At 47.4% G+C, this 22,947-nt stretch overlaps 1 protein-coding gene across 6 annotated transcripts; it reads right to left on the reverse strand.

Annotated features, from left to right (window-relative positions):
- On the reverse strand, positions 550–19,476 carry ERLIN2 (ER lipid raft associated 2). 6 transcript variants are annotated; one of them, XM_021074571.1, is made up of 13 exons: positions 18,742–19,364; positions 18,300–18,428; positions 17,970–18,091; positions 16,414–16,495; positions 15,292–15,338; positions 13,564–13,625; positions 13,303–13,428; positions 8,787–8,860; positions 8,546–8,604; positions 7,805–7,896; positions 6,913–7,002; positions 4,395–4,474; positions 550–4,015 (listed from the first exon to the last, which is right to left on the reverse strand). In XM_021074571.1, exons 3-13 carry the CDS (start codon positions 18,074–18,076, stop codon positions 3,815–3,817), a joined length of 1,020 nt encoding a protein of 339 aa, XP_020930230.1. In that variant the 5' UTR covers positions 18,077–18,091; positions 18,300–18,428; positions 18,742–19,364; the 3' UTR covers positions 550–3,814.

Genomic DNA, 22,947 nt, shown 5'->3' on the forward strand with positions numbered 1-22,947 from the left:
AGAAGAAGAAAAATGAATTTGAGGTCAATTAAAAGCATCTCTAGGATGCACTAAAAAGCAAAATAAATTTAAAAAAAAAAGCATCTTTGCTCTTTGTAGTAGAATTGCAGCAGTGTATGGATTCTTTGTGAAAAATCTCTGTAGCACCTACCAAGAATTATGTCACATAAATTAGCTGTTCATTGTTTCTACATTGAAAATGGGGGTAGATGTTCTTTCTTTTTCTTTTTACGGCCACAGCTGGGGTTGATTCCCAGGCTGGGGTTGATTCAGAGCTGCAGCTACTGGCCTCTGCCACACCATAGCAACACTGGATCCAAGGCCCACCTGCAACCTACGATGCAGGTTGTGGCAACGCAGCATCCTTAAACCATTGAGCAATCCCAGGGATCAAACCTGCATCCTCAGGGACACTATGTCGGGTGCTTAACCTGCTGGGCCATGACAACTCTGGGATAGTTATTCATTGACTTAACCGACTAGGCAGAGATGTTTTAATCTCTTTATATCACCTAGCCTAATATTAGCTATTGCTAAATTTCACTGTAATAAAAAAAATACAAAGACTCATTTTATTTAGCAAGACTGAAAATAAAACTAAGACATAAAATCACACCTTTAGTGTTGTCCAAAGCAGTTTCTCCATCATCAACTCAAGGCAATTAATCCAGCATATCATTTGTAGAATGCAATATAACAAGAATCATTTCTCAGGTACAAAGGGAGTCATTCAGCCCTTGGGGCTCTTTGCACATAGAATTAGCTTTGACTATTCGATCAACAGCTTCCACAAAAGCAGAAATAAAGAGGAACGGAAATACAAACACGAAATGATTGGCTTTAACCGCTTTTAAAAGGAAACAACAGAAACAGTGGCTAGACCCCTACTAACTAGAACTAAAGAAAGCAGTGGTTAAGTTCACAGACAGCAGACACTCATCAGAATACATTTTATCCTCAATCAAATGTAAATAGCTAAGTCAGCAAGTATGATGCTCTTACTCTCTGTAAATGGTAAAGTTATCAGTGTTGAAAGATACAGAGACCTGTAGAAACTGCAACAGATCATTTATAAAACATCTTTTTTAGATCAGTATATAGCCAGCCCTTCCCATCCATGGATGCAGAACCTGTGATACAGAAGGTGACTTCATATAAGGGACGTGAGCATCCATGGATTTTGGTGTCCTCGGGGGTCCTGGAACCAGTCCCCTGTGGAGACCGAGGGATGACTGTATTGCTAAAATCCTTTCAGTGATTTTTTTTTTCCTCCCTTAACTGAATATGATCACAGATCCCTCCGAATTTATCTTGGTCATATAAAAATGAACAAACTGTGGCTTCCTTTCAAACATCCTATCCTTGTTATTTAAAAAGTGATTAAAACCAGTACTGAATATGGATCACTTCTGTGAAGTTTAATGCGTGAGAAACATTCAACCAAGGTGACTTTTCCTTGGCAAATCCTACAAAAACTGAATTTTATAAACATTTACCTATTTTGATAGAGGTTCCATTTATAAATAGCAGCCATGACTTCACTGCCTGCCAAATGGCAGGCCATCACATTTAACATGTTTAGAATTCAAATGTTTGCAGAGTAGGTTTTCCAGGAAATGTTAAAGAAACAAAGTCAAACAGACAGACTGGTTAGTTGTCCCAAGTTAAGGAAACAGCCGAGATCCATGATTTTACTAATTCAGGCAGGTATAACCAGTGGATTTAAATGAATGGGTACTACAACAGTTATACGTTCTGCTTAAAGAAGCAGCAACATTAACATTGAGGGACAGGTGTCGCAGGACTTTACTGAGGCCCTTTTGTGATCTGGTGTAAGGGACAAGCCATCACAGGATGTCAGGATTAGGGAGATATTCCGGTTAAGAATCTGAGCAACCGTGCTATCCGACGAGGCTGAGATGTCCTCGCTCCAGATTCCACTAGTGAAGGAGTGCTTTCTGAGGCTTAGGTGGCCAGAGGAGCAGACGAGTATGTAAATCAGGGATGCTGGACGTGACCTGTTGTTCCTAAGGAGTGATGAACGGCATTGAAATGGGAGGAGCCCTAGTGTGTCTTGATAACCGATACCTTACCTAGGTCTCAGGAGACTAACCCCCTTCTGCAAGCACTTTCTTGCACATGAAAATCCATCACTCCCAGGAACATCTGACTGCCTGTACAAAGTGTGATCAGGACAAGGGTTTGAGAATTCAAGGTCCCAGAAATTAGAATGGAGAAGGGCAACATTTAAATTAAGGGGAGTTAACCCTTTGTGTCTTTTGAGGCAGGGTGAATGCTCCCCCAGCTCCTGACATGACTGGCCCAACTTTTGGGGCCATTTGAGAAATCAGAAGTCTGGGCATGGGACCAAAAATGAGATGGAACTCTATGTCTGAAAGTATTATTCATAGTTTCACTGCAGTGGGAGGGGTACAGTGGGAGTCTCTTTGGGGTGTGTGTATGTGGGGGGGGAGGCAGCTAAAAACAAAGCTAATAACAAATCTAAGCTAGAGCTTGTCACAAACAACACCGATATGCTTGCGAGTTCACTCCAGACACCACTCAGCAATCTGGTACGCCACCCACACACCCAACTCCAATTTCAGGATATAAAACCTTTTTCTCTTGTTTGCCCTTCACCATCCAAATCTAATCAGCAGTGAAAACACATGTGAATGGATTCTGAAGCAGCCCTTCCAATCCAGGGACTGGGGCGTGAACTCTGACCCACACCCACATAGCTGCAGTTTGGAGATTTAACACCCAGTGTGACCCCTGAGCCCTGGATTTAAAGACACGGGCCACCTTGTGAATGCGCTCCTGTTTATCACCATGTCACATGAACTGCTGGCACAAGCCACAGGCAGTCAGACTGGGAACTCTCTTGGACGACCCTTCTACCTTCCCCAGAGAAGCGCTTCCCTGGAGAACCTCCACAACAATAAAAAGACACTTGATCTCAAGGAACACACACAATTTGCCAAGCAGGTAGCACAGTGGCTAACAGACAGGACGGTCCCACTTCAGCAGCTATTAAGATGCCTGAGTTCTTTGTTCTGTCTTCTTGATGCTGAGTGGAACCAACGAACAGGTTAAGAGGAGAAAAAAAAAAAACCGAATCACAGAATAGGCGAAAAGTTTTAAAAAGATGTGTGTGGTGGGGACCAAACCCTGACTCTGGAAATGTAGTCAGAAGCCACCACGCTTTAAGCCCTGGGGCCAGGAGGGCGGTGTGTAGAAAAGCTTGCAAAACCTAGCACCAGATTTTCCTTATGGGGCTCAAGCACGCCTCTGCAGTGAGTCAGGTATGCCCTGCCAGGAAGGCCAGGAATGCCAATGTTCTCTGCAGCCATTTTTCCACAGCCCTACTGGCAAACTTACCAGCAGGGATTTGCTCAGTTGCTGAGCGTCACCCACTGGGAGGCAGGACAAGAACACTGGGCTGCCTTTTCCCAAAGCAGGGCAGTCAGGTCACCTGGAGGCATCACACCCTGTATTTCTCCCACGCCTCATGGAGAGCATCCCTAATTCAGCCAGCTTCAAAAGGGGGTGAAAATCAGTGCCTGGAGGTCAAAGGTCTAACCACATGGTTTACAAATCTTAACAGAAGTCGTGTAACCTCCTTACCTGAATAAAACCCCAATTCATCAATCCCTGCCCTCCCTTCCCGGGAAGGGGAATAGATTTAAGTCCGTTTCTTTTTTCACGTGGAAGAGAGTCAACAAAGGTAGTGTGGAAGGGGAGGGCAACCCAGTTCGTCCTTTACAAAATCAAGATCTCTTTGAGTGTCACCTGAGGTTGTGGACAAAAACATTCAGTTCTCCTCGGTGCCTGCTTCCAGGGGCTCATCTTCTAAGCCAAAGCTCAGCTTGTCAGTGAGCCCCTCAAACTGCTTCCCCAGGCTGCCCGCAGAGTCCATGAACATGTTAGGGATGTCTTTGCCAAAGTAAATCTTGCTGTTGGAAGCAATGGCCTTGTACTTCATCAGCTGCAGATACTCAGGGGTCAGCTTCAGCTGGAAGAAGGAAAAGGAAAGCAGACATCGGTGGGGTCAGACTGGGGAAGAGTCTGGGGGGCAGCCGGTCGCTTCGCACGCCGAGAGGGTCTCCGGGAGAACCATTGCCCCCCGCCCCCACCCCTGTCTCTCTGTTATGTCAGTGACCGTGCGACCCCTCCTCTGGGGGAGGGTAAGCTCAGAGCTTCAAGGTGAGAGCTGAGAGTTTTCAGGAGTGTCCAAGGTCTATCAAGGCCCGGCTGAGGGAAAGGGAAGGCCTGGCCCACACAGTGCAGGAGTCCCCACTTCCAGCGTGAGGGGCGGGGCAGTGGTCTTTTAACCCCTGAGACTCTCAAGCACTGCAGGTCCCTCTCTTGGCCTGGCAGTGCCGGGCCTCTACCTTATTCGCTTCGGCGATTTTCATGGCAGTGTAGCACTCGGCATCGGCCTTGGCCTTCTCTCGGGCCAGAAACGCCGCATCTAGAGGGAAGGATGAAGTGAATTGAAGCGCAGGGGCTACTGGAAGGCCGGTCCCCAAAACTTTCCCCAACTGCCTCCGTGACCTTGGGCAGACTGCTTTTTTTTTGGTTTTGTTTTGTTTTGTTTGTTTTTTAGGGCTGCACCCGTGGCATATGGAGGTTCCCAGGCTGGGGGTTGATTTGGAGCTACAGCTGCTGGCCTATGCCGCAGCCCACAGTAATGCCAGATCCTTAACCCACTGAGTGAGGACAGGGGTGGAACCCACAACCTCAAGGTTACTAGTCGGGTTAGTTTTCCCTGTGCCATAACAGCAACTCCATGACTGCTTTTTACCCTGTGCTTTGGTTTCCTCATTTATAAAACCAGGGAAAGGGCGTTTTTTCCTGTTTCACAAGTCATGAAACCCAAGATGCAGAAGTGCTCTGACAGCGGCTCCCTGTGGGGAGGAAAAGCTATGGTCAAGGCTGCTGCTGTGCAGGACAATGTTGCCCTCTGATAGCACCTTGGAAAGACACTGCGGCCCAGAGATACTTCCTCTTCCTACCTGCTTACTCCTTTGGTGGCCTGGGAGGAGGGGGGTGGGACCCCGCCCCAACCTCCAGCCTCGGCCCTCTCCCCTCTTGTGGTGCTACACAGCAAAAGCGAGAGAAACCTTAAGAAGGCTCTGGATCTGGCATGAGGTAGATCTGCCCTGAAACCAACAGCCACAAAAAACCAGTTCAGCCCTGCTCCAACTTCATTTTCCTTTTATTTCTCTCAATCATTTCAGAAAGGCTGTAATTAGCGGTGGTTAAGCAGGCACAACTCTAAGGGAATTACATGCCATGGTCCAGAATTATACTTGTTTGAATTAAGACCCCTGTTCTATCCAAGCAAAATGCTTCCTTAGTCTGCTGAGACCAGCTTTTGGTCAAGCTGATGCAAACTTTTTGATATTTCCTCTCTGGCCTCCGGAAGCAGGCCAGCCTTGTGTGGAAACATCTGTAGCAAAAGCCTGGGAAGGAAGGTGGGTTTGAGGGTGCATGGCCTCAGCAGCGTCCTGGGGGGCGGGAGCCTGCAGGCTGGCTGGGGTTCTGGCTGCAAGTGGCCAACTCAGCTGGCCTTAGCACCTGCTCATCTGTATTTACAGGAAATAAAAATGTGCTGTTTGGGAGTTCCCTGGTGGTCTAGTGGGTTAAGAATTGGTGTTGTCACTGCTGTGGTACAGTTTGATCCCTGGCCTGGGAACTTCTGCAGGCCACAGATGCAGCCAAAAAAAAAAAAAAAAAAGGTGCTAAGAACTCCTGAGTGAGGAGCTGCTATTCTGTAGAATCCTAAGTAGCTCTTCCCTGGGCCTCTGCAAAGCCTGACAGGCCCCGTCATGATTATAAATGGACATAGCACTTTGTAGCCTGTAGCTGGGCCCTAAGATCCTGTTTCTGGCCTAGAATTTGTGTGATATAAGGCACCACATGGAGAAGGTGGGGTTGAGGTGAGGGCTTAGGGGCAGGGAACTGAAGGCGAGTGATATTCAGAAAAGTGGCACAGGAATTCCTACTGTGGCGCAATGGGATCTGCGGCATCTATGGAGCACTGGCTTTGATTCCTAGCCAGGCATGTGGGTTAAGGATCTGGCATTGCTATAGCTATGGCTTAGGTTGTGACTGTGGCTCGGATCTGATCCCTGGCCTAGGAACTCCATATGCTGCAGGGCGGCCAATAAAGAAAAAGAAGTGGCACAGAAAGCACTTCTCTTCCGCTTGTCTTTTTGGTGCTGAAAGGTGTCTTCACACCCACAGGGACCCGGAGAGACCAAAGCTGCGGAGTTCATGGACTCTGAGGAGGGGGAGGGGAAGGCAGCAGGGAACAAGTTGCTGCTCTGACCTGGCTCCTCCATTTACTTCTGAGGCCAGGCTGTGAACCCAAGACCGCAGGGACCATGTGACTGCCTTTCCTTCTAGCCCCGCCTAGCTAATGTCTGTTGAATGAGTGACTCTCTCTGATGTGGAAGATGAATGCCAGCCTGGCCCCAATCTCCCCCAATCTCGAATCAGAGCACAGAGAAAATGTGATGCTCCAAAGAAATTGTGATATCCGGAGTTCCCGTCATGGCTCAGTAGAAACGAATCCGACTAGGAACCATGAGGTTGTGGGTTCAATCCCTGGTCTCGCTCAGGCGGTTATGGATCCAGCATTGCCTTGACCTGTGGTGTAGGTCGAAGACGCAGCTCGGATCTGGCATTGCTGTGGTGTAGGCCGGTGGCTACAGCTCTGATTCGACCCCTAGCTTGGGAACCTCCATATGCCATGGATGCAGGCCCTAAAAAGATGAAAAAAAAAAAAAAAAGAAACCGTGACATCCGAGGAGAGCTTAAGGAGTAAGGGAAAGGACTCTCCCACCCACTGGTGGCTGAGTGGGGCCTGAGGAAAAGGCAGGCTCAGTTTTCACCTTTGCTCACCTTCGATTTCTGAAATCTTCTTCTCCGTCTCCTTCTCCATCACCTTCTGCCCGTAGGTGATTTCTGCAACCTGAGCCACTTTCTCTGCCTCTGTGTTAATCAAGTTGAGGAAAGGCTTAGAGCGCTGACACTTCAAAAAAGTTTGACTCCAAGCACCTTTCACTTGACCCAAGGGTCTGCTGCAGGGCATGGGTGAGCTCTAGAGAAGAGCCACTGGCTTGGGGGAGAGCCATGGCAGGCCGCAGGGGCAGGGATGGAACGGGGTGTCAGCGCCAGGCAATGCCCAGGGGACCTGGGCCAAAGGGAAGAGTCCTTCCTTTGACAAGGAGCAAACCCTTTAAGTCACAGGGTATTTCTTCCAAAGGAATTTTTTAAGCACTAAGGCACTCTCTAAAAAGTTTCCTCCGGCTGCTGCACTTTAGGAGGTAGCTAGGGTTGTGGCCAATAGTCTAGTGCAGTGGTGCAGAACCCAGGTTCGGGAACAGAGTCGCTGGATTTGAACCCCATTTCCACCACTTCTTCACCTTGTGACCTTGGGCGGTGATTTAACCTCTCCGGCTTTAGCTCCATGAAATGAGATTAATGAGGGTGCCTTCCTCATGTGGGGGTTTTGAGGGGTGAGGTGATTCACACACAAGGCTGCTCATAGGAAAGGCTGGGTGAGCGCTGTTATTATGGGGAATTCTGAATGAACAGGAAGGGTTCCTATATGGAAACTCAAAACTTTTGACCCCTGGCCATGATCTGGCAGTTTCAGCTATGCTTCCGGGGTGATAAGTGCCACCCCTGCATGTGGTGGGGCTTTGGAGGACCCCGCTCCAGGCTTCCCTGAATGTCCCCACCCTCCCCAGCCCCTCTGCGCTGAAAGGGGGTCCCAGAAGCACATTCAGACCAATGAGGGCCTTCTTCCGCTCTGTCTCGGCCTCCTTCTCCACCACCTTCTGCTTCTGGGCTGCAATGAGAAGCTTTGTCTTCTCACTTTCCCTGGAGGGGAGAAAAGTGTGCATTGGGAGGCCACTGGAGATGAGCTTCCACAGAAATTCCACTGTCCGGGGAGAAGCCAAACTCTCCCACCGAGGGAGGCAAGCTGTGATTTCCTCCTCTCTGCTGGGAGGCTTTTTTGTTTTTTTAAAATTTTTAATTTTTTGGCCATGCCTGCAGCATGTGGAAGTTCCCCATCCAAGGATAGAACCCATGCCACAGCAGTAGCCAGAGCCACAGCAGTGACAATGCCAGATCCTTAACCCACTGAGCCACTAGGGAACTCCTGAAAGGCCGTTTAACGTTTCAGGTAAAAGGAGGTCTGCTGCAGACAGTCACAGGTCTCTGCGCCGCCTCCAAAACTCATGCAGGAAATAAAGCATAATTTACTATAGTAAAGGGTACCCGCCTGCCCACTCAATTGCCCTCCCCTGTCTGGCATGAGCCGTGAAGCTCGAATTAGGCTCCCTGGCCCTTTTAAGAGCGTTGCTGCTCTGCGGCTCTCAGTCACAGTCATGGAGCCCAGGGGAGCGTCCCGCCACGCCTGCTCCGTCTCACAGGGCAACTGGCTGTAACAAACACTCAAGACGGGACCACACGCCTGGCACACCGGTTGCCCCTGGAGTGCAGCGGGGGTGCAGGGCATACTCACATCAGCTCATAGTTCCTGCGGATGGCCTCGGGTATGTTGGGCTTTGTCACACGCACAGCCTGGAGAAGGACAGAAATAGCACCTGATGGGAAATGAGGGTGCTGGGGACCTGCTCCTACGGGTCCTGATCATCCAGCACCCGCTGCAAGGCATCCTCTGCAAAAGGGGCAGGCTGTGCCTTCCTGCGGTGGGGGTGCACCTTCCTGAGGGGGAGGGGTGCTCCCATCAGGGCGACGCTTACTTGGATGACAAGCCCAGGGGCCATGGAGGTCAGATCCTGCTGCAAAGCCAGTTTGAGATTTTCATCAATCTGATCTGGAATCAAGACACACAAAAAAGCAGCTGTTACGCTTTCTGGCCTTGGGGGCAGAGTGCAAGTCAAGACACCAGCCCAAGAACACACCTGGCAGACAAAAGGTCTTCCTCCCAAGGCTGTGTGCTCATCAGTGCCCAGACCCCCAAAGACCACCCAGCCCACCCCTTGGGACTCTTGGGGCGGAAAGCCCACGCCGTCCTGCTACATGAGCAGATGTGAATGTCCTTTCCCTGGGGCCTCAGGAAAATATCAACCTTGCCCAAGAGGGAATTGAGCTTTAAAAAGAAGAACAAACATAATAACCTATATGGGAAAAGAATCTTGAAAAAGAACGGATATGTGTATATGTATAACTGATTCACTCTGCTGTACTCCTGAAACTAATACAACATTGTAAGTCAACTCTACTCCAATAAAATTAAACAAAACAAAACAAACAACAATTAGTGCCTTTCTTGAGTCAGGCAGCAGCCTTTTCCTAGAAAGGGCAGCAAAAGAGAAGGTGGGTGCCACCTTTCACAAAGAAAGGTGGAAAGGCCAAGTAGGTATTTTGAAAAGAGCCAAGCACATTAAATCTAGCAGTTTTAGAAGTTTCTAAAGGAAAAACAGACTCTGACGTTAAGGAAAGCCCCAAAGAAGACTAATTCCACTAGGAACTCAATCAAATAGCACCAGACAATTTATAGTTCTGGAAACGAGCCCAAGGCTTTTGATCTGTTGTTTGCTTTGGTTCCGATCCCTCTGTCTGAAATTCACACGGAGTCGTCTCATGGACAAGTGTAGGCAGAGCTAGAACTGACTGTTCCTTCTAGCTGTGACCCCACAACAGCAGCTCTAAGGGGCCCTCTGTGGCCTGGGCCTTCCCTTCCCTGCCCCAGGCCCAGGCGATTCCCGGTAAGATTCTGCAGGGGCCACAAAACCCGGCTGGGGCACCTAAACGGAATCATGTCCCTTACTGTCAGCTGCCATCTGCTTTAAGTGGCCATTCTTGGTCACCTGAGCCCAAACCGGAGCCTTTGAAGAACAGCAGATCTAACCCCTGCTTTTTAATAGATGCTCAAACTGAGACCCATGGATGAGCTCAAGCTAAAATAAGGAGCTTGTTTAATTACTACACTTGGATGATTAGGGTTTAAAACAGTATTTTATTCAACTGGCATGTCCCTAAGCAAGGGGTTTTAATGTTTCAAATACTGCCTTTGTCTTATGAGGCTTTTAGCACATACCGAGAAATGTGCATGAAGGCAGCACCTCGCACCTGACATGGGTCTAACAATTTTGACAGCTAGAGATAAACATTACATTCCAGGCGCTCCTTCTGTGGCACAGCTGGTTAAGGATCCAGCACTGTCTTTGAAGCAGCTTGGGTCACTGCTGAGGCATGGGTTCGATTCCCAGTCTGGCACAGTGGGTTAAGGATCTGGTGTTGCTGTAGGTTGCAACTGTGGCTTGGATTTGACCCCAGGCGCAGAAACTCCATATGCCCTGGGTGCAGCCAAAACCAACCAACAAAACAAAAAAACATTATATTCCATATAACCTATTTTATTTTTTATTATTTTTTGCTATTTCAGGGCTGAACCTGAGGCATATGGAGGTTCCCAGGCCAGGGGTCTAATTGGAGCTGTAGCCGCTGGCCTATGCCACAGCCATAGCAACTTGGGATCTGAGCTGCTTCTGTGACCTACACCACAGCTCATGGCAACTCTGGATCCTTAACCCACTGAGAGATGCCAGGGATCGAACCTGCGTCCTCATGGATCCTAGTTGAGTTCGTTAACTGCTGAGCCTTGAAGAGAACTCCCATATGTCCTATTTTAAATAGGAGCCCAGCTCAACTTTAAGTGAGATGGCCTATACCCTCCATAAGTTACTAACACAGCTGTTTATCAGATCAAATTATTTCTTTCTTTTTTTTTTTTTTTTTTGTCTTTTTGCTATTTCTTGGGCCGCTCCCGCGGCATATGGAGGTCCCCAGGCTAGGGGTCTAATCAGAGCTGTAGCCACCGGCCTACGCCAGAGCCACAGCAAAGCGGGATCCGAGCCGCGTCTGTAACCTACACCACAGCTCACGGCAACGCCAACGCCAGATCGTTAACCCACTGAGCAAGGGCAGGGACCGAACCCGCAACCTCATGGTTCCTAGTTAGATTCGTTAACCACTGCGCCACGATGGGAACTCCCTCAAATTATTTCTGAGTCGAGGTAGAAACTGCCTACACCAGAGCGTCAGCAACGCCATAGCAACGAGGGATCTGAGCTGCATCTTCGACCTACAGATGACAGATCCTTAATCCACTGAGCAAGGCCAGGGATCGAACCCACAACCTCACGGTTCCTAGTAGGATTCATTAACCACTGCACCATAATGGAAACTCCTGGATAACATTATTTTTATAAAATGGGCGAAGCAGATGCATCAGAGTAAGCCGTGATGAGAACTGCAGTCAAGGAGGTCCCATTGTGGTGCAATGGAAACGAACCCTACTAGTATCCATGAGGACATGGGTTTGATCCCTGGCCTCGCTCAGTGGGTCAAGGATCCGGCACTGCCATTAGCTGTGGTATAGGTGGCAGACGCAGCTTGGATCCCAAGTTGCTGTTGCTGTGGCTGCGGGGTAGGTCAGCAGCTGTAGCTCTGATTTGACCCCTGGGAACTTCCTTATGCTGCAGGTGTGGCTCTAAAAAGCAAAAAGCAAAAAAAAAAAAAAAGAGCTGCGGTCAGACTGAGAGGAAGGGACTAGAGAAGCACCTTCCACCTTTAAGGAACAGCTTCTCCTTTACAGATGCAAATGCATTTTAAGCAAAACAGTGCTTGCTGGCAAGCATGAGCTTTAAAAAGAAAAACAGTTCAAAGCAAACACTTCCCCAGCTCCTCTGAACATGAATTTATACTGAGCTGCCAAATTCATCTGTAACAGTTTTCTCTTGCAGAACATTTTCACATTTGAAATCTCTCTTCATGGAAATTAGAGCTTTTGTCTTTGGTCATTTCAAATGTTTTGAAATGTTCATTTAATGGCCCAAGTTCTAAAACAATGGCTAGAGAAAACTAATGATATTTTATGAAATTCTATTAATTTGAGGTTTAAAAAAAATTATTTTACTGAATTTTTCTTAAAGGCACATTGACTCCAAACCCAATAAGAGACTCCAAAGCCTATAAGGTGAATTTAGATTCGTTTTCTATTGCAGAAAAGTGAGAAGTGCTTCAGAAGGCTGTTTGCTTAATTGAGATCACTGGCACTGACAGTGATTCCGTCTCTGTTCCACATAGTGTTCTCACTCAGAGTCCTATTAATGAAGAATCTTTTTTTTTTTTTTTTTTTTGGTCTTTTTGCTATTTCTTGGGCCGCTCCCACAGCATATGGAGGTTCCCAGGCTAGGGGTCCAATTGGAGCTGTAGCTGCCAGCCTACACCAGAGCCACAGCAACATGGGATCCAAGCCGTGTCTGCGACCTACACCACAGCTCACGGCAATGCCGGATGGTTACCCCACTGAGCAAGGGCAGGGCAGGGATCAAACCCGCAATCTAATGGTTCCCAGTCGGATTCATTAACCACTGCGCCACAACGGGAACTCCTTAATGAAGATTCTTGGGAAAGGTCATTGTCCAGTGCTGGTATTAAGACTAGCTGTACCTCTGGCTGCAAAGTCGATTTGCTTTTTGCACTGGCTCCTAGAACACTCCTGACAGCAAGTTTAAACAGAACACTTTACCCTAAAAGAGCTACAACAATGACTGAAATGTTTCTTTCCTTTGCTCCTAAAGTCAGGCTATGTTTCCTTTAAGGAGGAAAAAAGGATAGAAAGTGTCAATTAAGCACATGAGTTCTTTTTAAGCATTTCCTATTCATCTGCACAGGTGTAGAGTGAAAAATCAACCAAAAAAAACAAAAACAAAAACAAAATACCCAAACTCAGAGGTTCTAGGAACCTAAGTAGCTCCGGTTCCACTTCTAGGATTAAACATGACCCCTGCCGTTCTCATCACCCTGTCTTGGTGTGGATGAGGCCAGAAGCCAGGGGAGGGAGGTCAGAGCTTCAGTTCTGCCACCAGCCACCCCTGGAACTTTTTCCCTTTGAGCCTTAGTACCCTTATCCTGAAAGGAGAATGCTGGGCTGGATAATCCCTAAGGTTCCTCTGGAACTGACCCTGTCTTCATTACCGGATGGTGTTTGGGGACAGTGGGAACACCGCCACCCCAGGCCTCTGTTTCAGGCCACTATTGCGCCTGTGCCCAACACTTAGGAAGATGCTCACTATCCCCATCTTCCTCCACTGTCATGAGCATTTCCTGGCATTGCCCCGCTCGACCGCCCACTCCAGGAGCGCCAGGTTCCCATCAGTCTCCACCCTGCCCTGTGGGCAGTTTGGAAGTGGGCAGCGGGCACGCAGGGCTGCTAGAGCCCAAGGCGGTCAGAGGAGGCTTTCTCACCAAAGAGCTCAATGTAGACCTCCTGAAGCGTGTGGACACTGCAGAACTGGTTCAGCTCGTGGTGGATCTTGTTGAAGATGAGCGCCTTGTCGTAGTCGGCTGTGTAGTTCTTCACGATATCATACACTGAGAGGAAGGAGAGACTCAGAACGAGAAGGGAAGGACTCACAGTGTTCTGAGACACAGCCACTGTCCCTTCCCGAGGGGCTTGATGCTGGGGGCGGTGTGTGTGTGTGTGTGACTGCAAGGACAAGGACGTACCTGCATGTGGGACCAGGAAGTTCACCACCTCGATCCTGTCGAAGTAGATCATCACGCCACCGCTGTTGGAGGAAGCAGGGACAGCGCAGTCACAGCTAAGCCCTGGACCATGGAACCTCTCCGGGGAGGTCGGGTAAGTGGGGGTGGAGCGGGGGTGTGTATGACTCGGCAGGAAAGGAGAGTCATGGGGGCTCAGAGGCACGTGGCTCTGCAGGCAGGAGACCTTCGGAGCCTCTAGAAAAATCTCCTGAAAAATCACATGTCCTAGGAATATTTCCACAAGGAAAACAGGGAAGCTTTGGGGGTAAGAAAAGAGTGGCTCATATTATTTGATGCTGCAGGGCCTTTTGAATAAAGCAATCAATCAAAGGGAAGAGACTAAAGAAGGCCACGGAGTTCTCAGAACTTAAAAATGTGGAATTCTATGGTCACGGTGTCTCAGTTTGTTTTCACCATCACTTTAGTTCAGCTCTTTCCCTTCCCCCTCAATATTCATTACAAAAAATTTTCAAACACACAGGAATGTTGAAAGAATTGTACAACTAATACCCATAGGCCAACGCCTACATTTAATGATTGTTAACATGTTACCTATTGATTGATCTACTTTTTTTTTTTTTTTTTTTTTGCTGAACATTTCAAAGCAAGTTGCAGTCATGATACTCTATCCCTTAACACTGTGGCAAACATCAACCATTTAAGAATAACGCAGTGGCCTACAGGCACATCATTCCCAAACCTAAGAAAGTGGGGAGTAATTCTTTATCATCCAATACCCAGTTCTTCAAACCTCCCCCAAAGTTCCTGTCATAGATATGAACTGTGTACTCTCTGAAATCCGTACGCAGAGCAGGAAAAGAGGCTTTCCCAGAACCACCAACCTTGTGCGTACCCTGATCTTGGACTCTGAGCTTCTAGAACTGAGAGAAAATAAAATTCTGTTGTTTAAGCCACCCATTCTATGGTATTCTGTTAGGGCAGGCCAAGATGACTAATGTGGTTTCCATAACATCTTTTATTGCTGGCATTTTGAAACCAAGCTTATTTCTTTTTTTTTTTTTTAATTAAAAAAATTTAAAAAAATTTTTATTTATTTATTTATTTTTTTTGTCTTTCTGTCATTTCCTGGGCCGCTCCCGCGGCATATGGAGGTTCCCATAGGGGTCGAATCGGAGCTGTAGCCACCGGCCTACACCACAGCCACAGCCACGCCAGATCTGAGCTGCATCTGCAACCTACACCACAGCTTGAGGCAATGCCAGATCCTTAACCCACTGAGCAAGGCCAGGGATCAAACCTGCCCCATGGATACTAGTTCTTGACCCGCTGAGCCATGATGGGAAAGCTGAGCGTTTTCTTGTGGTGTGATTTACTGCATTACTCTGTCCCTGTTCAGGGCTTCTTTACTTTTCCATCAGACGACTATCTTGGTGTTTTCTTTCATTTCTTGCCCTAGGGTCTCCCCTACCACCTTTCCAATATTCCCTACATTTCATTCTACTAAAGTTATTTATCTGCTAAAAGCCTTTATCATAGCATTCAAGGCCCTTCCCAACCTGTCTCCCTTCCATGATTTTCTCTATTGTCACTCAGAACATAGGGAGCTTGAGGGCAGAGAACTTGGTAAAACCACCAGTAGGTGTGTCCCCTCTTCACTCTCTCTTACTGCAGCAGTCAGACAGCCCTGCCTCTTATTTGGGCTTAACAGCTTTATCCTGGGCGCCTTACCTTGTCCCACAAGGTACATTCTTCACCTCATCTGTCTGGAGTGTGGTCTGGAAATAGGGGAGACATAAAATGCTGTAAGGTGGGCAGTGACAAACAGAGTGACTGCTTTTGGGAATCCCAGATAGCCTTGTCCTTAAATACTTATTTAGGTTGCCTCTGTTAAATGTGAATACCCCCACTGAATCCTCCTCACATACAGAGAGTGAGATTAAACCAAACAAAGGGACCCACCTGGCTCTGCTGTAAATGAACCATCATATGAACAAGCTGAGTAATAATGGTTTAGTGAGAAGGACCCTGGATTAGGAGTCCTAAGACTTGTGTTTACTTTTCTCCCTTCCACTCACTAGTCTTGAAACAGTAGATTCTTTATTTAACCTCTCAGCCTGTAAAACTTGCTCAGCCTATTCTCAGGATCACTGTGAAACTCAAATGAGATAATCAGCACGAATGTACTCCGAAAACCAGAAAGCACAGTAAATGGCAGAAGATATCTACAGGGGCTGATGCTGATGAGGTATCCCAGGATATTTTCCTGGGTCAGTTTAAAAGTCATTTTCTAAATCTTTTTACGCCTTTTAGTTGGACATACTTCAAAGATGGCTAGTCTAACTGAGCCTGGCTTTAGATCTGTCGTAACTAATCCTACCCCTACTTAAGATGCCATTTCCCTTCACCGAGTTCAACTCCCCCCACCCCAAATTATGTTCACTTCGCTCAAGTTCAAGTAAGAACCAGCAACACTACCATGTTTTAGTTCCATCTACCTTGGGAGCCTGTGGCTTAAAGCACACAGACGTACATATCCAACTTTTGCTTTTGTGCATTTGGAACAGATTCTTCTCTGGCTTTGTCTTGAAGTGAAGACATAATCCCAGCTGGTATTGATGGGCCAAGGTAATGACCCCACTCAGTTATTTAGAGTCAAACTCTAGAGTAAATGGCTCAGGGAGCCTCATTCTTTATATCTATCTATACTGTATATATGGCTTATTCTTAAATGATTCCTTGAGAAGGAATTATACTTATCTACCCATCTAAAGGCTAAATCATTCCAAATCATGCCTTAATCACCACCCCCAACCTGCTGCTGTGCAACCCTACCCCACCAGCCCAGTATACCTGCACAGACTTATATGATGTGATGAAAGGGAGCATGAGATGGAAGCCAGGGCCACTGGTGGACGTCAGCAGGGCACCACCTCTGCAGAAGAGGAAGAGAGAAGCAGGCTCAGTTCGGTGAAGAGGTGTCTATCACATCAACACTGCTTTCTCGGAAGCACTGTAAACATCTATTAGACTGACACGTGCTAGAGTCAGGTCCACAGTTCCTTTTCCCCGCTCTCAGCTCGACCCCAATATTCTAGGAAACCCAATGGTAAAACCTAAAACCATTATTTGTGTTTTTGCAGTGAAAAAAATAGGCAAAGTGGAATCAAGAGAGCAGAATCCATGGCTATACTTAAGACAGGAGAGGAGGTCTGTCTTATCTTGCCGCATCTGTTGAGCTGGTGGTGATCCGTAAGGGTGTTAAATCCAGTAATATGGTGATCAGTTGATGGTACTAATGTTTGAGTCCAGGGACACGAACAACCAAAAGAATAAAATTTAAGTACACTTTATAAACCATCAACATATTTTTTTGGCAGTAGAATTACTTTTCTAATCAAGTTCTATGTAAATGGCAGTAAATTTAAAAGCAGTATTTGGGGATGTAGAATCAGAGACAGGAAGAAATAAAGGGGAGAGGGGAACCCAATCGGACGTTTAGAACTTGCCATTGGCATCCAGAAAAAAAGCATCACAGGGCACAAATAAGAAGGGTTTGGTAAAGACTTAAAGCAAAATACTTGGTTAGGGAGGTTACTAAAAGGAAAGCAACTCAAGATTTATAAATGCCTCTTTATTAAGGCAAAGATGTATTTTTTTCCTTTTTATTGCTGCACCTGCAGCCTATGGAAGTTCTTGGACTGGGGTTCCAATCAGAGCTGTAGCTGATGGCCTATGTCACAGCCACAGCAATGCTGGATCTAAGCCATATCTGTGACCTACACCACAGCTTATGGCAACATAGGATACTTAATCCACTGAGTGAGGCCAGGGATCGAACACATACCCTCCTGGAGACTATGTTGGGTCCTTAACCCAGTAAGCCACAATGGAAACTCCAATAAAGATACATTTTTTTTTAAAAGAGTAATGAAATAAAGTGACCATAATGGGTTACTGTAAGAACCTAGAGTTTGCCTTGATGGATGTGAATCAACCTGCAGTCTCTTTCATTTTTCCTGAAATGTCAATTTTCAAGAATAGGTCTAAATTACATCAAGAACTGGTCCTCATTAGAGGTAAGCTTGTGGCACCAAGATGCCTAGAGAGAAGTAGGAGCAAACACTGTTTCAGATGATCTTCAAGGAACCTGCTTGCCTTTAGGTTTTATCTCTAAGTCTCTATAAATGTTTATCAATCACCATCCATGGCATCAACTTAGACCACTAAGTTTTACTTTCATGTATGTATTTGTGTGTGTGTTACTTCCCTCCCCATGGCCACTGACACAAAAGCTCATTCTAAAATCCTCCCCTATTCAACAAAATACAAACAGAGATAGCAGAATCTGTTAAACATTGACTTGGGAAGAGTCATTTAACAGGAAATTGCGCCTGCTGCTGCCTTACCTGTAATACACCCCAATATGCCCCTCTTCTATCTTGTGCACGGCTGAGAAGAGAGATGCACAAAAGAAACTGGCAGCCACAGCCACAACTGCTCCCAACTGAGCCATCAGTGAAAGTTTATCCTGGGGAAAAAGAACGGGAAAACGTGTGCCGTCCGACTTGAGGGAGAAAAGCTCTGACCCTGAGAGCACCTCTCCAGGCTGGGCGCTTGAAAGTGGTTCCCATCCAGCCCATAGTAGTATGAACAGAGGCTAGATCTACACCTCTCCTCATCCCTGCTCTCAGTCGACACTCCCATCCATTCCTTAACTGTGGAATGATATTCCCCACCTCCTGGAAGAGGCAGTGACTCCAGAAACAGCCCTGGCCCAAGGGAAAACCAGTGCAAGTTGGTCAGCGTTCAGAACACAGCCTTCTCTTCCTGTGAACACGAAGGGGCTGTCACCGGAGCCACTCATACTAGTAAAAGAGGAAGAGAAGCAGCTGCAGTACGTTGGCCCAAATTACAGAGCATGTCAAATGACAGGCAGTTGTGGCTGTGTAATTCTGGTCAGAGACTCCCAGTCCTAATTGCCTGCCATTTCAAAGGAAACCATTATTTACTCCTTTCAGATGCTGGAGCGACAGAGACAGCATACGAGCGGAGTTCCATGGCGGGATTCTCTGGCCTTTCATTCACTTTCCCAGTTATTCCTTTGGCCCTAAACAATGCAGGGCTCTGAGCAAGACTGAAGCCACACTCCCTCCCATATGCTTGACCGGTGCTTTGCACCTGGCAGGTTCCGCAAGCTCATGGTGAGAGCAGAAAGCGGGTTCTTCAGGCTGGGGAGACTCTGGGCTCCGGCGTCCAACTGCATTCAGACACCAGGACGCGAAAGAGCTGGCATCCAGGGACTCATTTCCTGAACACTGAACGATCTGCAAAAACTAGGGTAACTGACAGCGAGGTTCCCAATCGGGGTGCCGGGGCCCACCCGCGCAGGGCGTGGACTCTGCCTCCTGGGTCTAACTTAACTCGGGCGCAGACGTCTGCGAGGCGCTTATTTTACCGTGTGGCCTCCAGCTACCGATCTGCAGCTGCGTCCTTTCTACAAAAGCCCTTCCCTCCCCCGAAGTCACCCCCGCCCCACCTCGCGCTCCTTCCCTGCCCTTTTTGGAGAGAGGGTCGCAAGTCCCAAGAGCCCTGGGTCGGGGCTGGAGGCTCCGAGAGCCTCCGCTCCGTCCCGCCTAGGGGCTCGCGGGAAATGGAGGGGACAGAAAGGGGTTGCTTTCTCGCTCCCAAGGGAGAGAGGATGCTGTGCGAGGGCCTGGGAAAACGATGATCAGCTCCGGCCGCGAGCCGCAAGGAGGCCCAGCGCGCGCACTAAGAGGCGGGGGCCGCGTACCAGGCTGTCCCTCCAGGCGCTCCGTACTCGTCCGAACCCCAGTGCAACCGCAGAAGCCGCCACACCCCTCAGCGCGCTACTTCCTTCCGGGCCCGTCGCTTCGATGACGCCATTAGTTCACGCGAGAAGACCACACCCCTTCTCTCCCTAGTTCGCCAGCCCCGCCCCCGCGCTTCGAGAGGTCGTTGTCCGAGGATTGCCGCCAGAGGGCGCCCGTGACTCGGTCCCGGCGGTCAAGACGACCGTCAGGAATTTCTGGGGTGGGGGTGGTGCGGGCACCTGGAGAGTGACCCCAGGGGCAGCACCAGTGGCTGCGGGAGCTGAGAACGAGGTGTCACTTTCCCAGGCTTTGACTTTGGAGTTTGCTCTGGATTCCCTTCCAGATTAGGCCAAACCTGTTCCTATTTTTTCAGAGCAGGTTATCCTTTACAACCTTCCTAATTCTCTGCTCCCCTTTTTCAAAAGTGCAGATAAGCACCATTACGTCGCTAATCAACAGACACTACTTTGAATTGCCCTTTATGCTTTTGTAGGAGCTTTGGCCTTTGAGGTCCCCGCAGCACCATAAAGCAGATTGAGGGAATTATCTTAATTTTAGTGAACAAAATGTAGGTTCAGTGAGGCGCGAGGATAGCCGTGGATGAAAGCCTGCTTTGCTCTAACGTCGGGAGCTTAAGGGCCTGGTAACTTCTGCTGCTTGTCCGTACCTGCTCGCTAGGCTCTAAGTTCCCTGTGGGCTGGGGCTGCGTCTTCCCTCAGCATCCCTGGGTGGGCGTTTAGGTGCCTGGCAAAAACAAACAAACAAACAAAACAACCAAAAAACCCAGACTGCAGCGCAGTGGAACCAGGCCCAGCGTCCAGACCTTGTGTCTCCCAGACCGCAGCCTTCACTGGTCGACAGCATAACATTGGGGCATTTTTAATTCAGCCACTGAAGTTTTTTCGAAGAGACAGTCCACTTAATTACAGCCTTGGTTACAGGGAAAGCTTTTACACAGGGAAAATGGCACCCTGGTGGTGTTGGTCAGATTTAGGACACAGGAAAAGGAAAGTGTAGGTTTTCCAGCCATTGTTGCTTGGGGCTGGCCTATTTCCAGCCCCCACCACCCCTCACCCCTGGGAGTTTGCTCTGGGTGAGTATGTGTTGAGAAGTTTCCTTATTTGTTAAGCCCATAAGTGGGCCGCAAGGCACTTCCTGAGAGTTCTGTGCCCACCTTCATAAATGAGGGTCTCTCCTCTCCTGTTCCTGCACTTCTGGCACCCCACCCTCACCTCCCGGCCGATACACACTTGACCAATTTCCAGATTGATCCTCTTGGAACTTGAGTTTTTTCTGTCCCGTGTTCAGTGATAGAACTCCACCCGGTACATTTAATAAACGTTTTTTAAGAAAATAGTTTACACTCAATAAATGTTTAATAGTCGAATGAATGAATAAGAGAAATGGAAATACTGGGAGGCTGATCAGCCCAAGGAATGGGTTTAGCGTGCATATAAAGGATTTAAATTCGTTGTAATGTAAGAATTTCCTGACTATTAAACTCTGGAATGAACTATGAGCAGAAGTTGTGGGATTTTGTTCTCAGGAGGCTTTTTTACCAGGCCTGGGTTGTTTAGTTACGGTCCTGTCTAGAGGCAGGGGGTAGCCTTTTGTAGATGGTGATCTAACATTTCTGAAAATTCCTTCCTTAAGAGACCTGTGATTTTTATGTCTCAATATCCCAGAGTACCAGGGAGGTAAGTCTGTGATGATTTGTTTAACAAAAGTTAAACAAATGTGTTTAAAAATCTGTTTTATTTTTGTTGTTATTGTTGTTTTTTTTAAACTTTCCCTAGGAGTTCCCATTGTGGATCAGCAGGTTAAGAACCCAACTAGTATCTATGAAGATGTGGGTTTGATCCCTGGCCTCACTCGGTGGATTAAGGATCTGGCGTTGCTGTGAGTTGTGGCACAGGTTACAGATGCAGCTTGGATCCAGTGTTGCTGTTTCTATGGCGTAGCCCTCAGCTGCAATTCGATTTGACCCTTAGTCTGGGAACTCCCATATGCTATAGGTGTGTCCATAAAAAGAAAAAACTTTCCCTAGAGAGTGGTGGTTAAGTGCAGATATTCCAGTCAGACTGCCTGGTTTTAAATCCTGGCCTGCCTCCCCTCCGTTGGGCTCTTGCTAGCTGTGTGACATTGGGAAAATGACTTTGTCTGTGCCTCAGTTTCTTCGTCTGCAAAATAGGGGTCATGGTATGAACTTTATAGGACTGTTGTGAGGATTAAATGATAAACCAAGAAAAGCACATACAATGATTGGCACACTTTAAGTGTTCAATAAACATCCACTATTGTTGTTTTTCTTCTTTTTTTCTTCCCTGCTGGCACACACAACATGTGGAAGTTCTGAGCCAGGGATGGACATAGCAGGGACCTGAGCCATGACAATGCCAGGTCCTTAACACAGTGAGCCACAAGGGAACTCCTAGCTGTCACTGTTTTAAATAGCAGATTCCCTTAATGTGTTCTTGCCTGCTTGTGGATTAAGATTATTAAAGTGACAGAAGGTGTAAGTTTTAAGTTATGTGGTATTGAGTAATAACCAGATGAAGGCTTATCAGAGGAAGAGATAATGGACTCTGAAATGATACCTCAGTAGATATTTACAATTCAGATATCACAAAGCATTACTGATACCAGGCCCTGTGCCTTCCTCATTTCATAAAATCTTCAGCTCAGCCCTTTGTGTTCAACCCCATTTTAGAGGAGGAAGTTGAAGCTTAGAGAAGTTAAGGCATTGCCCAAGATCACAAAGCTTATGTCACCAAGGCAGAATTCAAATGGCCCCACATCTATTTCTCCATTATAGCCAATGAATTAGAAAAAGATGATTCAGGAATTCCTGTTGTGACTCAGCGGATTTAGAACCCAACTAATATCCATAAGGATGAGAGTTCGCTCCCTGGACTAGCTCAGTGGGTTAAGGATCTGGGTTGCTTCAAGCTGCGACTAAGGTGGTAGATGCAACTTAGATCCCAAGCTGCTGCGGCTGTGGCCTACAGCCGCAGCTCTGATTTGACTCTTAGCCTGGGAACTTCCATATGCCAAGATATGACTCTGAAAAGAAAAAAAAGAAAGAAAGAAAATGATGATTCAATTTAAAAGGCACACACACACCACATTTATTTCACATGTAACCTTTCAGGAATGTAGATCAGTGGTCAGAAACTGCAAGACTTGAAACTGAGCTGGTTCCTTTTGGAGCTGGAGGTTGAAGCAAGATTTAAAAAAAAAAAGTCCCACCGTAGCCATTCACATTCCTTATCTCTGAATTACGGTTTAGTCCTCCAACAAGCGAATTGTCCCGCAGGGGACACCTCACCAAAGGTAGGAGAGACCCCTTCTTTCACAAGCAGAGCCCATTTCATCAATAACCAAGTTAGCCTCAAAGGAAGCAGGCAACTCTTATAATTTTTGGTTTCATTTCTATCACAAGAGTGGAAGTTCCTGGAAAGTTTTTTTTTTTTTTTTTTTTTTTTTTTTTTTAATTTTGATGTTTCTTCTTAATGCCCCGAACAGAGAAAAGATGGTCATGTTTTAGGACATC

The sequence above is a fragment of the Sus scrofa genome, chromosome 15 (genome assembly GCF_000003025.6).
Source record: "Sus scrofa isolate TJ Tabasco breed Duroc chromosome 15, Sscrofa11.1, whole genome shotgun sequence".
Classification (NCBI taxonomy): Eukaryota; Metazoa; Chordata; class Mammalia; order Artiodactyla; family Suidae; genus Sus; species Sus scrofa.